At 38.0% G+C, this 14,564-nt stretch overlaps 1 protein-coding gene across 1 annotated transcript in view; it reads left to right on the forward strand.

The window, feature by feature from the left end:
- spag17 (sperm associated antigen 17) overlaps positions 1-14,564 on the forward strand; it is a 72,075-nt gene that overhangs the window by 29,133 nt on the left and 28,378 nt on the right. The window contains 15 exon segments of the mRNA XM_042334043.1: positions 542-696; positions 1,151-1,338; positions 1,886-1,968; positions 2,944-3,189; positions 3,997-4,108; positions 5,275-5,418; positions 5,661-5,801; positions 6,821-6,934; positions 7,130-7,344; positions 7,774-7,903; positions 8,889-9,070; positions 9,963-10,125; positions 11,988-12,196; positions 13,215-13,353; positions 13,697-13,848. Of these exon segments, the coding sequence (XP_042189977.1) occupies positions 542-696; positions 1,151-1,338; positions 1,886-1,968; positions 2,944-3,189; positions 3,997-4,108; positions 5,275-5,418; positions 5,661-5,801; positions 6,821-6,934; positions 7,130-7,344; positions 7,774-7,903; positions 8,889-9,070; positions 9,963-10,125; positions 11,988-12,196; positions 13,215-13,353; positions 13,697-13,848 (2,373 nt within the window).

The following is a 14,564-nucleotide window of genomic DNA, read 5'->3' on the forward strand; positions in this document are numbered from 1 at the left end:
AATAGATGGCATGATTTAATTGGTGAGCTGACATGGCTTATTATTTCCTCTTTCTGAGACACACCACATTCCCATGCAACAATCCTGTGTTAGGTTACTTTACAGTGACAAATAGATACCTGGATTAGTATCATGTAGAGACATGGTTCCCTTTCCAAAATGACCTCTTTTTTCCACCCTCTTTCTGTAAAGTATGTAGTTGTAGACATTTGACAAGAAAAGCTTTATTACTTACAGTTTGCTAGAACTCGCTCTCCAGGCTCACACACCAAGAATATCTACCCTGAGTGGGTTATTACAGAGTGGCAGGCATATTAGGAACCCGTACTCCAACTTGAATCAAATGAGTGAGGAAAGAACCAGAGGTAAAAGAGAGTGACAGTCCCAAACAGATCTGTAGAACATATGCTAGCCAAGGTTGTTAATTACTGTTATAATCTCTAAGAGTCTATCAATAAACAGGTTTGTATTAAACAAAATTGTTGCCATAATTGTTTCTTTAACAGTGTAACAGTGTTGGACATTTTTGGAATGTTTTCAGGTCCTTGAGGAAGCCATTAAATTTTACAGATATGTGGATACATATTACCACAGGCAGGACAACTCATTACTGCTCGTCCTCCATAACCCTATGAACAAGCAGCGCCAATGCCAAGAATCCTGGAATATAGCTCTTCATTCCAATGTTGGATTCAGGTGAGTATTTATATGGATGCTGTGTGTGTAAACTGCAGTTTACTCGCTTGCTCAATCTTGTGCCATGCTTGTCTTGAACTCTCTAGCAAACGCCATATTGCTATGGAGCTCAAGACAAGCACAACACAAGATTGAACAAGGCAGTAAACTGCAGTACATTGATTTAGCCACCACTAGACTAACTTTTAAATATATGGAACACAGTAAACCTAGATTAAACAACCTAAGGGCAAATTAGATTTTGTCTCCTCGTTCCCTTTCATCTATGACATATATCATTTAAGGGCTTCCAGTTTTTGTTTGCCGATTGATACTGTTGTCATCTAACCTGATTTTAAAATATTGGTTAAAACATTTTCCCATGCTTATGAAAAACAAGCTTGTGAGTATAGACTTTACTTCTCATCCACAAGGAATTTACAGTGTTGGTGTGTCCTTTGTCCTTTTCCTGCAGAAGTTACCTGGAACATGTTGCCAGTTCAATCTCAGACTGGGTGGCAGAGGAGGAAGTCAAATACAAAGCTGAAATGTTAATAAAAGAGACAGAAGGCTTGAATTCTCTGAAGGCTACACCTGAAATACCATTGTTTTCCCAAAGAGAAAATATTGTGAATAGGAAAAAATCCCCAAAGAAATACAGTAGTACGTAACACTTGATTAATTTAAAGAGATTACATGTTACCTCTATTTTCAGGAGTCATTATTAGCTCAGTTTGTTTGCTGTCTTTCTACTGTTAGCACCTCCTCTTCCAACTACAGTACCAGATTGTGTAAACTTATATCTTGCATTCTAACAACCTGATCACTAATAATAGTGATCTTTCTATTATGAGGATTGCTAAAAATGGTGATCTTTTTGTTGCAGGTTAACAAAAACATCAGTATGTTTAGCAATCTTCCAATGATAGACTACATTATCACAATTTTCTCTACATTCAAAATATTTTACTCTAATGACCAATTCTATTCTATCAGTTGGAGCTTTTCAGCCTTGAAAAGATATCTCATAGCAGGGATATGTAATATTCTAACTCTGATTTTAAAAAAACTATTAGTGCTGTAAGTATGTTTAATCATCAGAGTGGAGATCTTTACCTTGTATGTCTTTGGTCTCAGGTAAAATCAAAAGCCACTTTCTACAGTGGTTTCTTTATATATGAAATAATGTTTTCATGGTAATTTTTTTAAGGGAGTAGTGCTTCTAGCAAAACAGAAGAGGATACACAGGAAGATAAACCCGGTGAATTATTCATGCGGGAAGGATCGCTTAAAGTAAATATTTCATGACTTATTTTAACAAAAATCTAAGTTTATTTCACACTTTGGTTGCTTTCATCATGAACAAATTTGTATGGTTCAAACATTTGCTTTTTTTTAGGATTTCAAAGATTTATATGCATATAATGTATATGCATTACCTAACAGCCACAGTCAGTTTGCATTGTGTTACATTGTACTTATATTAATATTTTACACAAGTACATTCAGTGTATAGGCAAAGTTTTTTTTCTGATGCGGTGTATTTCTATAATAGAGGGTTGGAGTGAGCTATCTGCCATTGTGCTACAGGAACAGAGGTACGTAGGGCTCTCAGGCTAGGCTACTTTCAACAGTGGTTTCTTTTCAGCTACTCTAGATCTGTTCAGATGTTCCCTTTTTATACCAGTGTTGCAATATTCCTAGGGTTAATTGAAACCAGTCGATCTTCGAGAAGGGGGTATCTGACATTTTCCCCAGTTTCACACAGAGGCTAAATATTACATAGAGTGGTTCAAGCATTGTTAAGGGATGAAAGAAAGAGTTAAAAAAACAAGAGAACTTAATAATAATAATAATAATAATCCTTGCATTTGATATAGAGCCTTATCACGTCTTTGAGACGTCTCAAAGCACTTCATAGAATATACTGTATATTTTGTGGGCAAAATACGGCAGCCAATTGCGCATACAGTGTCCCACAAACAGTCGTGGATTGAATGACCAAATTATTTTAATTTATTTTGAAGGAATTATGACCATCGGGAATGTGATTAACAACCAGATTCCTATTTACTGTTAGGTAAACAGAGGCGTGTGGAGTAAGGAAACTTGTCCAAAGTTTCGCCCTGCTGGGAATTGAACCCAGGTCATCTCGCTTGCGAGGCAAGTGCTCTAATCACTAAGCCTCAGGACTCCACAATGGGAAAATGGAAAGTTAGAAATGCTTTTACATGTGTCTTTATGAACATTCTATTAATTGGACTACAGGCTTGGAAGTTGGAGCAGGAGAGGCAGAAAGAGGAGGAACAGAAGAAAGACAAAAAGGGAAAGAAAGGCAGGATGGATAATAAGAAGAGGTTAGAACCCAAGGAACGATCTGATTCCATTGGAAGTAAGCGTTCTGTAGTTTCATCAAAGAAATCACCAGAAGATGGCAAAGAGGAGCAAGAAAAAAGTTCAGATGTTGAAGGAGAAGCTCAGGAATCACCATTGCCAGCTGAAAAAATCTACAAGGTTTATTATATTTGCTATTCTTACTTCTGAAAGCATTTTTAGCACATAACCTGGAAAGAAAACCTCAAAGATGTGACATTGTTTTAAGGTGTTAAAAATAAGAAACAGAAAGATCTACATTGGTTTTATTTGAAAAACAAACCTTTGTGTTTTATTCATTGCAAACGAATGTCAAAATTGGATTTATTTTGCATTGATAGCTAAAAATAATGATATATTTGCAAAGAAACGTAACATAGGATTGCCATTTCTAGCCATTGGCATATCATAGACCTCAAGATCAGCACTTTACTGAACCAAAATCAACGTTACTGAAGGGGCAATATATCTCAAAATGTTCAACATCACCTTTTTTTAAAAAGTTTTGTTCATATATCAAACTGGTAAAATGGCCTGTCCCAGGTTAGGTAATAAGGTAGCAATAAGGCTTACACGGTAAGATCTGTAAGAATGAGCTCCTGGTAGCAAGTGTAACAGTAGCTTATTTGTGAATGAATCTGTCTTCTGTTTATCTTTGTATGTCATTTTGGCTTTCGCTCCCTCATTCTGTTCTCTTTGTCTCTCCTTCCCTCCCTCCCTCCCTTTTACTCACTGACACTTATTCCATTCCTGCTCTCTTTCCCTCTCCCTTCCCCACATCCCCACCCTCTCTCTTCCCATCTCTCTCTTTCCTACTCCCTCTTCCTCACTCTCTCTTCTGTCTTCCCACTTCTCTCAACTGCTGTCAATGGAAGAGGAACAAAATCAAACAATAGGTGCCTATGCTAAAATTCTATCTAAACATAATTGTTATACTTTTTTTTGCAGTTCATTGGTTATGATTTGGCAAATGACATAATTCAAGTGTCTGGTCAAGTCAAGTCTCTTTTTCCTGCTGATGGAGGACATATTCGAGTGAAAACCAGGCAATTTCTATATGGTAATTAGTCAATAACCTTGATTGTTCTACTGGTCTTATACAACATCGCAGAGATCAGTGAGCTCAGTGGAGACTTAACCATATGTCTATGGGTAAAGCCTTATAGACATATTCTTTCTTTCCATTGATACCAAAAACAGAAACAGATTTCATGATGTGGCATATATTAGTCTGATTCAATAATCTTTACAAAAATGGAGGCATTTACCTACCCCATGTATGAGATGTGATAATCATTGATTCACATACTGCAAATTTCCTCCATTGCTTTTTGCAACAAGGTTACATTGTAGGTATATTATTTGTAAAAAAAACTAATGAAAAGATGGGAATTTGACCTCAGATCTCTTGCTGTATTGAATATATTATAAATAAATTAACAAAACCATCAACCCAGTGCTTTGTAATAGTTTAAAAAAACAAATGCGATGGTGGTTTGGATTGGCAGAAGGATAGAGAGCAAATCAAAAGGAGTCACATTATTGTTGTACAAGTCATTGGTAAACTTCATTTGGAAAACTACTTGGGGTTTTTATCACCTAATCTTAGGAAGGATATTTTCGCACTTGAGAGAGTACAGAAACAAGCAACCAAAATCATATTAGTACATGTGAATCTGAGACATGAGGGAAGAATAAGGAACTTATTGTTGTCCAGTTTGGAAAAATGGTAACTTTGAGGGGACCTGAAAGAGGTTTTCAAGATTATGAAGGAAATTAACAAGGTTCACTGCATAAATTGTTCATTTATAGTGATGCTTTCAAAATACAGGGGACATAGTTGAAACAAGAGGAAGACCGACAAAACGTTTTAAGACAAAGTGTAAGACTTGTGGAATAACTTATCAGCGGAGGCTATTATCACAACATGTCTAAATGGGTTCAAAAGAAAAGTTTGAAAATATAATGGGAAGACAGTTAACTGGAGATGAGAAAAGGATTGTCAATCCTAATGATCTTTTTCTGGCTTAAAATGTATTGGATTTTACCAAATGATTGCACATTAACTTAATGGAAAATACTGCAAATGCTGGAAATCTGAAACAAAATAAGAAGTCACTGGGAACACTCAACAGGTCAGACAGCATCTATGGAAAAAGAAAAGTGAGTCAACATTTCGAGTCCACGACCCTTCGTCAGAGTATATAAACTTATTTGTTTCAACAGGTTCATTCAACGTTCAAGTGTGTGTGATGAAGGACAAGCATCTCTTCTTCGTTTACATTACAAACCCCTTAAAAAATGTGGATGAAGGGAAAGAAGATACAGCAGAGAACCTAGAGAGTAAATTATCTGAAACTGAGAAAGAAGGTGAGAAAGAACAGAATTGCGTTATCACCTCTCTTATTTCCCTCTTAATTGGGGGAGAAATTCAAGATGGGAAATCGGTCCACAAAATACACAGCTGTTCCACTATGCAGTGTGTCCTATGAAGGGCTTTGAGAGGTCCTCCCGACATAAATGAAGCATATGAAATTCAAGTATTATTATATAATTAGTTTTTTCTTCTGAGCTTATTATTTAACACAGATTATCTCTCATTAAAACTTTAGAATCAACTAGTACTTTTACTGGTACAGAACCACATTCACCTGGAACAGGACATTTTTCTGAAACGGAAGGCTCAAAAGGTTCCTCAGCAAATACTGCCAATAGCAAGAGCCTTCTTTCAGAGGTAGTGAACACAAAGTTAGGTGAGTAAATAATTTAACAAAGATACCAGGGATCTGTTGATTTTAACAAGAACTGTTCCAGACCAAACCTCTATCCTTTGCATCAATGACATTGTCATTTGACCCAGCTTGCAGCCAGAAGAATACCCTCCTAGATATCTTCTGCGACATCCTCCCGACGTGAAAGGCGCTATACAAATGTAATTTGTTGTTGTTGGGATGTGCAAAGATCCAAAGATTTTAATGTACTGTGTTCAGTGTAGTCAATAAGATGACAGATAAGAAGATAACCACTGGACATGATATCATATCTATTGGGTGTCCTTCCTGATACTTCTGCCCCTTTACTGGAAGGCCTCTCTGCTGATCCAGTCAAACAGTATACCAATCTGATAGACCCTGCAAGAGAAGGTATAATAGTGTGGGGGACAAGCCCAAGGCCCCGGGTTTGCAGGCACTGTTGTTTCCCTCTCCTCTGACTTCAGTACTGTCCTCATCCTCCTTTTGAAAAAGACCTACCATCCATTTGTCCCACAGTGTGAAGGCTAACCACTCAGATAATAGTATCATATAATGGCCATCAATTTAGATATATCCAACTGCATAGTATCTGTTAGCTCTGTACATAAAAAGCTTGTAAGTAAGACTATACTATTTTGTTTGTTTATTTGCTTATAATTCTGTTTTGGTCTGTTTTAGATACAATATTATGAATAAAAGAATTCTAGGATAACATTTTTTATTAGCAACTATTTATTAAGGGAAATCATCTAAATACTGTATGTTTCTGTGATTATTTGCACAAGCAACATTTATTTATTTGCTTTCCAAATAATCACATGTCAGTGTTTATCAGCTTTGGTAGAGAAGTCACCAAAGGCAAATCAAATACTGTAAATGGAGGTTTTACATTGTACAACTCAAAATTTGTATACATGTATGTTTGGTGGGGGATGGGAACATTTTCAATGATCAACACCACAAATTCTGATTTGTTGCTTTCCAGGTTCATATTTAAATCTTTGTATTTTTTCTTACAGCAGAGGTAAATGTAAAGAACCCAAGGATCAGTGAGTTTGGATCATTCTCTGCTGTTCTTGATGATGGAATAATCCTGACTCTTAGCAGACCCATGTCTAAAAACGACACCAAAGGTGAAGTAACTAAAGCAAGAAGGGAAAATACATTTAATTTCTGTTAAGTGAATGTACCAGTTGACATGTGTAAAATATTAAGATATCTAAAGCTGAATTACAGGACTAATCCAATTAAAATAATTATTTTGTCAACAGCAGGAACTCATAAATGTCTAATACGTATGTCTTTTTTAAATTCAACTTTTTGTACAGCTGAAGAAGATCAAATTCTAGCTTCCATTTTGAATTCGCCATCAGTACAGACACCTACGTCACTTCCCCTTGCCAATGACATAAGCACTAAGAGTACCTTGGTGACTAAAGCCATCAAGATTACGAAAACACCTAAATCAGGGAAAAACAGCCAAAAGAGGGAGTTTAATTCTCTACCGTCTATAGAGATACTAGAAAAACTGGAAGAACCAAAGGTATGTCCTATATTTATATACTATGGATGTTCTGTATCCATATACCATGTATGGCTCCGTTTTGGGGACAATGTTAAATGCAAATTGGCTGCCGCGTTCCCCTACAAAATACATAGGCGCTGCGCTAATAGCAACTTCCAATTTGCTACTGAAATTGCAGGTTTCACTGCCATATTTGCAGAAAAAAAATCACAAATCCTGATCTCTGGAAAAGGCTATTTTGCTTTCCAGTCATTCCTTAATCTGTTTGAAACCTTTTCCTGTCCAAAAAAGGTAAAAGAAAACTGCTGGCCAGTTTGAGAACACTATATTTTTAAACCCAATGTTGGGTAATTGAAAAATCTTTTTAATTAATGACAACCTTGAGTTATAGTATGCATTGGTCAGCCTGTTGCGATTCTGTAAATGTAATCCATGTTTTTTATTCAGCTAGAGGTTGAACAACCTGAAGCAACAGTTGAAGGACCAGAACCTGTCCCAGAACTCCCTACCTTCCTGTGTCTGAGTGCATGCTCTCCTGATGGCCTAGTGGTAACATTCTTCACCGAGAGCTCTATAGGTCTGTCCTTCTAATGTATTCTTTTTATTTAGTTATAGTTCTACACCTCTGATGTTTCACTTTAATAAAATGCAATCTGGCACCAAATTAAACTATGGTACTTCAGTACTTAATAATCTTTCACTTTTATCAAAAACCTATTGTGTATTTTACAAGGAAACTTTAAGGACAGAACATCAGAGAGATTGCGAAACTCCTTGTCTAGCTAGGATCAACCTAGCTACTGGGGTTTGAGCTTGCAGGTTGACAGGAGTCAAGTGGGAAGAATCCCTGCCTCCAGTGACTGTTCTTTGTTTCTTTCCTTACCTAAATAGAGATCTTGTTAACAATTTGATGATCACTATGGAGTCCTGTAGTTCAGTGGTTAGAGCACTCACCTTGCAAGCGAGACACCTGGGTTCAATTCCAGGCAGGGTGAAACCTTGGGCAACTTTCCTTATTCCACACGCCTAATAATAATCTATCCAAAACAAAAACATTTCAATCCACAACTGTTTGTGGGACACTTGTGCGTAATTGGCTGCTGCGTTTCGCCCACAAATATACAGTCAATTCACTTTACAGCATATTCTGTGAAGCACTTTGAGACGTCTAGAAGACGTGAAAAGCGCTACATCAAATGCAAGGATAGTAATAGATAATCACAGGCAATAAAATCTGATGTAGTTGCTGTTAAGCCACCTACAGGTATATCAATTAACAAGGAGAGCTTGCATTATAAATTATTATAATCCTCAGTGGCTGATGCTATCAAGGAAAGAGGGGACTTCTCTTTCTCTTTAGGTAATAATAGGTACCGTAATAGTATGGAAAGAGATGAGAAAAGTATAGTGAAAGGATTTTTAAGATATCTTGATGGCTATTACTAGCAAACTTTTATTTCAAAATCCAACAATAAGCATGAAACAAAACTTTTGTTAATATTAGCACAAATAGCACATATTTAACTCCAATAAACTGTGCATTAATTGCCTTAAACCTAAAGAGATCACAAGTGATGAGGCAAACCCTAAAGAGAAAATACTGGTCCGTCAGAGTTATCCTATCAAAACCAATGGCTCCCAACCCTGTGAGGCTGCACGGAAATGGCCTGCTATGGAAGAGATGTCAAGGGTCATTACATCTGATGGAACTGTGGTAAAGTACATGATGGATGGATCCACTCAGGTAAAGTAATTGATGTTTCATGTACAGGGCCTTAACATTTTAAGCTGGCAAAAGGACTTTCTCAAATAAAATAAGTTAAGCCAACACTATCTTAAACTTGTAATATTTAATGATTTTTGCACAGGCAGTTGTCTTTATTGATATTATTTATTGATAACGTTAATAAAATACTACAAAATTACAAATTGGAATGCAAAATTGCCCAATCCAAAGGATGTCTTGAGCATGTCTTGTATTATCTTTCCAAACTAAGTCTGCTGAAGATTGACATTCAAACTTGGAATTGTTCCAAGATAAGACAAATTTGATTGAAGAAGGGCCTTCAGCTCGTTTGATCCCATCATTCCAAGATACCCACCCTACTATGTTCCCATTCACCATTTAGTTTTAGATTATAGTCCTATAAAAAAGGACTTCCTGTCATTTGTTCTGAATTTACCATTCACAACCCTGAACGTGTTAACTCTCGTCCTGTTGCCTTGACATCTCTGAAAATATTGTTCTGGGTTTACATATAGAATGTTATTTTTCATCATCTCAAAAACAGGGCAATGGGAACATAATGAATAGTTGTCAAAGGAAACTTAAAATTATCTGATTAGTATTTGAAAACAGTGAAAAGAATCCCTGGTTTGATTACCTTTAGGGAGGGGTTTTATGCTTCAACAACAATGTGAGGCAGCCATCACCAATGCTAACCAAGTACAGAGATGTATAACACTGATAATATATTACAAATCTGAAGAGTCTATTTTGTTACTGTGCCTGACTCTGGTACAACCGCATCTCAAGCACTGTGACTGCTTTTTAGAAATATCAGGCTAGAAGTGAGGAAGCATTCCTTAAAAATACACAAATGTACCCAGTTTTGCTTTTATTACTCTCTAACTAGGTTCTGTTTGCTGATGGAACTGTGAGCAAAAGTCCGGATTCAGGTCCCGTCACCATACCTATACCAACTCAACCAATCCCGAGCCAGTCTGAGTTACTGTCCCAAGATTCAAAGGACACAAAGGAATTGAGACCCGAGACTAGTGACGAAGTTCCTAAAAGAGGTAAAAAAAAACCTTAGTGACTAACTGTTTACGTTACTGAGAGTAAACATCCTGAGCTAAACAGTTATACAACACAATACAATTTGCATTACAAAAACAAAAGTCGCTGGGAGCACTCAGCAGGTCAGGCAGCATCTACGGAGAAAGGAAAGTGAGTCAACGTTTCGGGTCCACGACCCTTCGTCAGAACTGGGGCACGTTGGAGGGAGAGGTTTTTAAGGGCTAACAGAGAGGGAAGAGGTAGCGCAAGAAAGACATAGGAGAAAATGGGGTGGAGGATAGTGGATGATGGGTTGAAGAGGTATTAATAATGATGCAAAACAAAGGAGGGGGCTGCAACAAAGCAGGGGAAAAGAGGTGTTAATAATGCAGAACAAAAAGGGGAAAAGATTGCAACAAAATAGGCATACCAGAGAGGGAAAAGGTGTGTCTGGGACCCAGATGATGTGGTAATGGTCACAGAAGAGGGGAAGTTGGAAAGTGAGCTGTTATGGTCTGAAATTGTTGAAATCAATATTCGGACCAGAGTGCTGTAAGGTCCCTAGTAGATAAATGAGGTGCTGTTCCTCGAACTTGCGCTGTGACTCATTGAAACAGCGTAGGAGACCGTGGATGGAGAGGTCAGAGTGCAAGTGGGAAGGAGGGTTGAAGTGGTGGCAATTTGCATTATGTCGCATCTTTCACATGGGGAGGATCTCAAAGTACTTGATACGCGTTCTGAGATATTACCCTGCGTGGAGGGTGCTATATAAGTGCAGGTTGTTGCTGTTGTTCTTATACAGCCATCACAGAATCCAAATGAGGGGAGGGGTGGTTCCAGTTACCTTCCCCCTCCCTCCCTCCCCACCGCCACCAACCCCCTACCTCCCTCCCACTGCCAATAACCCTCTTCAGATGGTCGTTATTGCTAAATCAGTTGATTTCAAATCCCAGACGTCACATTCAAGCGGTATAGTTCAGCTATGCTGGCTGTGTAAAGCACTGTGTACAGTTCTGATCACTGCATCATAAGGGGACTGTCCAGGTCGAAAATGCAGTTCAGAGGAGAATGATGAGGATGATCCTAGTGGAAGAAGGAATGAACAATTAGCAATGAATAGATAAACTAGGCATTTCCAGTCTTGAGAAAAGACATCTCAGAATGGACTTTATAGAGGGGTATAAAATTTTAAATGGGATTGAAAAAGTAAACCCAGAGTAATACTTTAACACCAAGAACAAGACATATGTTTTGAGTTACAGAGATACCGGGAACTTTTTCAGGACAGATATCAGGAGTTTTTTCTTTACCCAGAGAGTAATTAACAACTGAGGCGAGGACACTGACATTTTTTTTAAAAAAAAGCTTGGTCCTGTGACGGGAGGACGGTAGAGTGGATGTTCCTGGAAGAATGAGATCAGATGGACCAAATGGACTTCATCCAAATATTGTGATCTTGTGATAAATGTAAATTATATTTAACACTGATGTAAAGTAACATTGGTATGAACCACAAGGTGGCAACAGGTACCTCCTAATTTCTTTGATTCCAGGCCTTGATTAATCCATCAAGCAGGGCCCAAAGCCACCTCTGTCTTTAACCAAACAATGGATCGGCTTAAATGTCTTTGGCTTGACTCCCTTGATCAATAAAAGTTAGTTCCGGTTATTCGTTTGTGCAACTTCATTACACATTTTTTGCAAATTATGGAATCCTGTTAAGAAATACTGCAAAATGAACCTATTTATATAAAAGATAAATGTACACATTTGATAAGTTTAAACTTTTTTTTTTGGTGCTGGAAGAGTTGATACATGCACCCCACATGTAATAATGTTGTTGTAAAATAATTATCCCTAGCTTTCGTATCATTTCATTAAGGAAAACATGCCCGGAAGAGTATTTCTGTGCCGACTCCCAGTGATACATTTTTATCCCAAACAATCCCATTGGAAAGTACACCAGAACAAGAACCTGGTACCTGGTTAACCACCACCCCAGATGGTCAAATCATAGGAACAAAAGGCAAGGAAATTCTGGATACAAAACCCATTTTGTTCTATAAAGCAACAGACCTTGGGACAGAAGAGGTAAGTAGATTCCTTTCTTTTAAGGCATTTACCCACCCCCTTAAAAACAGCAGTCCTGACCCTCAAAAAACCTTCCCTCGACCCATCTACCATCCCATCTCCAATTGTCCACCTCTGCCATTGCCTCTCCCCTCATTCAAGCATTCTTGCATCCAAGCTCGACTATGCTAAATCCCTGCTTAACGGACTTCCCAATTCTTCCTTCCACAAGCTGCAGATTATTCAGAACGCTGCAGCTCGTGTCCTCTCCTGTACCAAGCTCTGTGAACTGATCACCCCTATCCTCGCCCTGCTCCACTGATTCCCCATCCCTCAGAGGATCGAGTTTAAAATCGTCATCCTTTTAAAGCCCTTCACAACCTTGCTCCTCCCTACCGCTGCGACTTATTGACACTATACCAACCTGTCCGTTCCCTCCACTTGGCAGGCATTGGCCTGCTTCATGTCCCTGCCCACCTCACTATTGGCAGTTGGGTTTCTCTGCCCCTGTCAACAACAACAACAACAACAACAAGATTTCATTTGTAGAGCGCCTGTCCTCTAGAACTGCATCCCACAATCCCTCCACCTCCCCCCACCCCCCATCTTCCTTGCCTGCTTCAGGGCCTTTATCAAGACTTTTCTCTTTGATCTTGCTTTTGGCCACCCTCCCACTTCCCCTATCCTCCATCACTCTTGATTCCAACCCCCAGCTTGGGTACAAACCCTTAACTGCCAGCGCCTTGGGTCATCCTTCTGATGTGAAAGACAATATACAAATGTAATTATTTTTTGTGCCCTGAAACCCTGGAACTCTCTGCCTTAATCCCTTCTCTTTGCCCCTCCATGTCCGTCTTCAGATTGCACCTATGGTCACTTCCTCTCTCTCCCTGGCTAGGTGTCAAGCTGCACCACTGTTAAGAACTCCAAGGTGCTACCAAGTGTAAATGCGCTATATTAATGGAAGTAATTGTCATTGTTTATATTGTTGAAAAATGACATTTTACAGATTAATGTATTTTGTGATGTTGCAATGCAGGTAATGATTACAAGGCAGGATAAAGTAATAACTGTCCTTGGGAATAACAGCATTATAGTGGAGCATGCTGATGGAACCAGGATTAGTACATACTATCAGGATGTCAAAGTGCCATTCTTTGAGGGAAGACATGAAGCTGGTAAAACAAATATTTTTATTTTACTTTTACCTCAATTAATCAGACATTCTCATCAAACATTAATGTTTGGTGCCATGTCAAAATGTATATACCTGCGTATGTAAGTATATCATACTATATACATACGCAGGTATATATATTTTGTTATATTTCTAATGCAATTGAGTATTTAAGGCAAACAAGCCATAGTTCACGAACCAAACCAATTTTCTTTAAAATCCATTAAAACATTGCGAAAACGTGAATACTTCAAGATGTCTTTCCGACGTGATTAGCCGTGAAATCTAATGCAATATTATTATTAATATTACTGTAGTTTGAAAGGTTATTGATTACTTCACAGAGGATACTGAAGAGACAACCAAACAAGTTAGCTACATAATGGTGGAATGCGTGGGTTTTGCCACTGTTATAATGAACTTGGAAGAAAATAGCTGTTGTACAGTGTTTGGGAATGGTACAACCATTGTTGCCAAGCCACAAGGGACATACCAGGTAATATATCACAGATACAAGTTATTTGTTTTTATTTACCAAACTGGGTATTCGTATTTGTAGGACACTGCTGTGCTCAATTAGCTGCCGTGTTTTGACCACAAATATACAGTCAATTCACTTTACAGTATATTCTGTGAATGGCTTTGAAATGTCTCAAAGAAGTGAAAAGTGCTATATCAAATGCAAGGATTATTATTATTTCTCCTTTTTTATTTTGAGCATTGAACTAAAGCACACTTCTTGTGCTGAAATCAAGCAGTCTTTCTGTACATGCAGTCTATGTAAGTTAGTATATTTTTCCCTTTGAGGCTAAAGATTGTGGAATTAACTTCCATGTCAAGAATCAAGTTCAGACTCAACTGACATCCCAGCACAGTGCTGAGAGAGTCCTGCTTTTTTAGAGGTGATGTCCTTTAGTGATTATTTCACAGAGGGTACTGAAGAGACAACCAAACAAGTTAGCTACATAATGGTGGAATATGTGGGTTTTGCCTCTGTTATAATGAACTTGGAAGAAAATAGCTGTTGTACATTATTATTATTATTATTATTAGTGAGGTTAAAAGTTGAGCTCTCGTCTGCCTGATAAGATGAATTTTAAGGATCTCATGACTCTTTTTGAAAAGAGAAATGTGTTTCTCAAACTTACTTACGATTTTGAGGTTAATTGGCCTCCTGACTGTTGCGAGCTGTTGCTAGGACAAATTATGACA

This window comes from Callorhinchus milii, unplaced genomic scaffold, assembly GCF_018977255.1.
Source record: "Callorhinchus milii isolate IMCB2004 unplaced genomic scaffold, IMCB_Cmil_1.0 Scaffold4, whole genome shotgun sequence".
In the NCBI taxonomy this organism is placed as follows: domain Eukaryota; kingdom Metazoa; phylum Chordata; class Chondrichthyes; order Chimaeriformes; family Callorhinchidae; genus Callorhinchus; species Callorhinchus milii.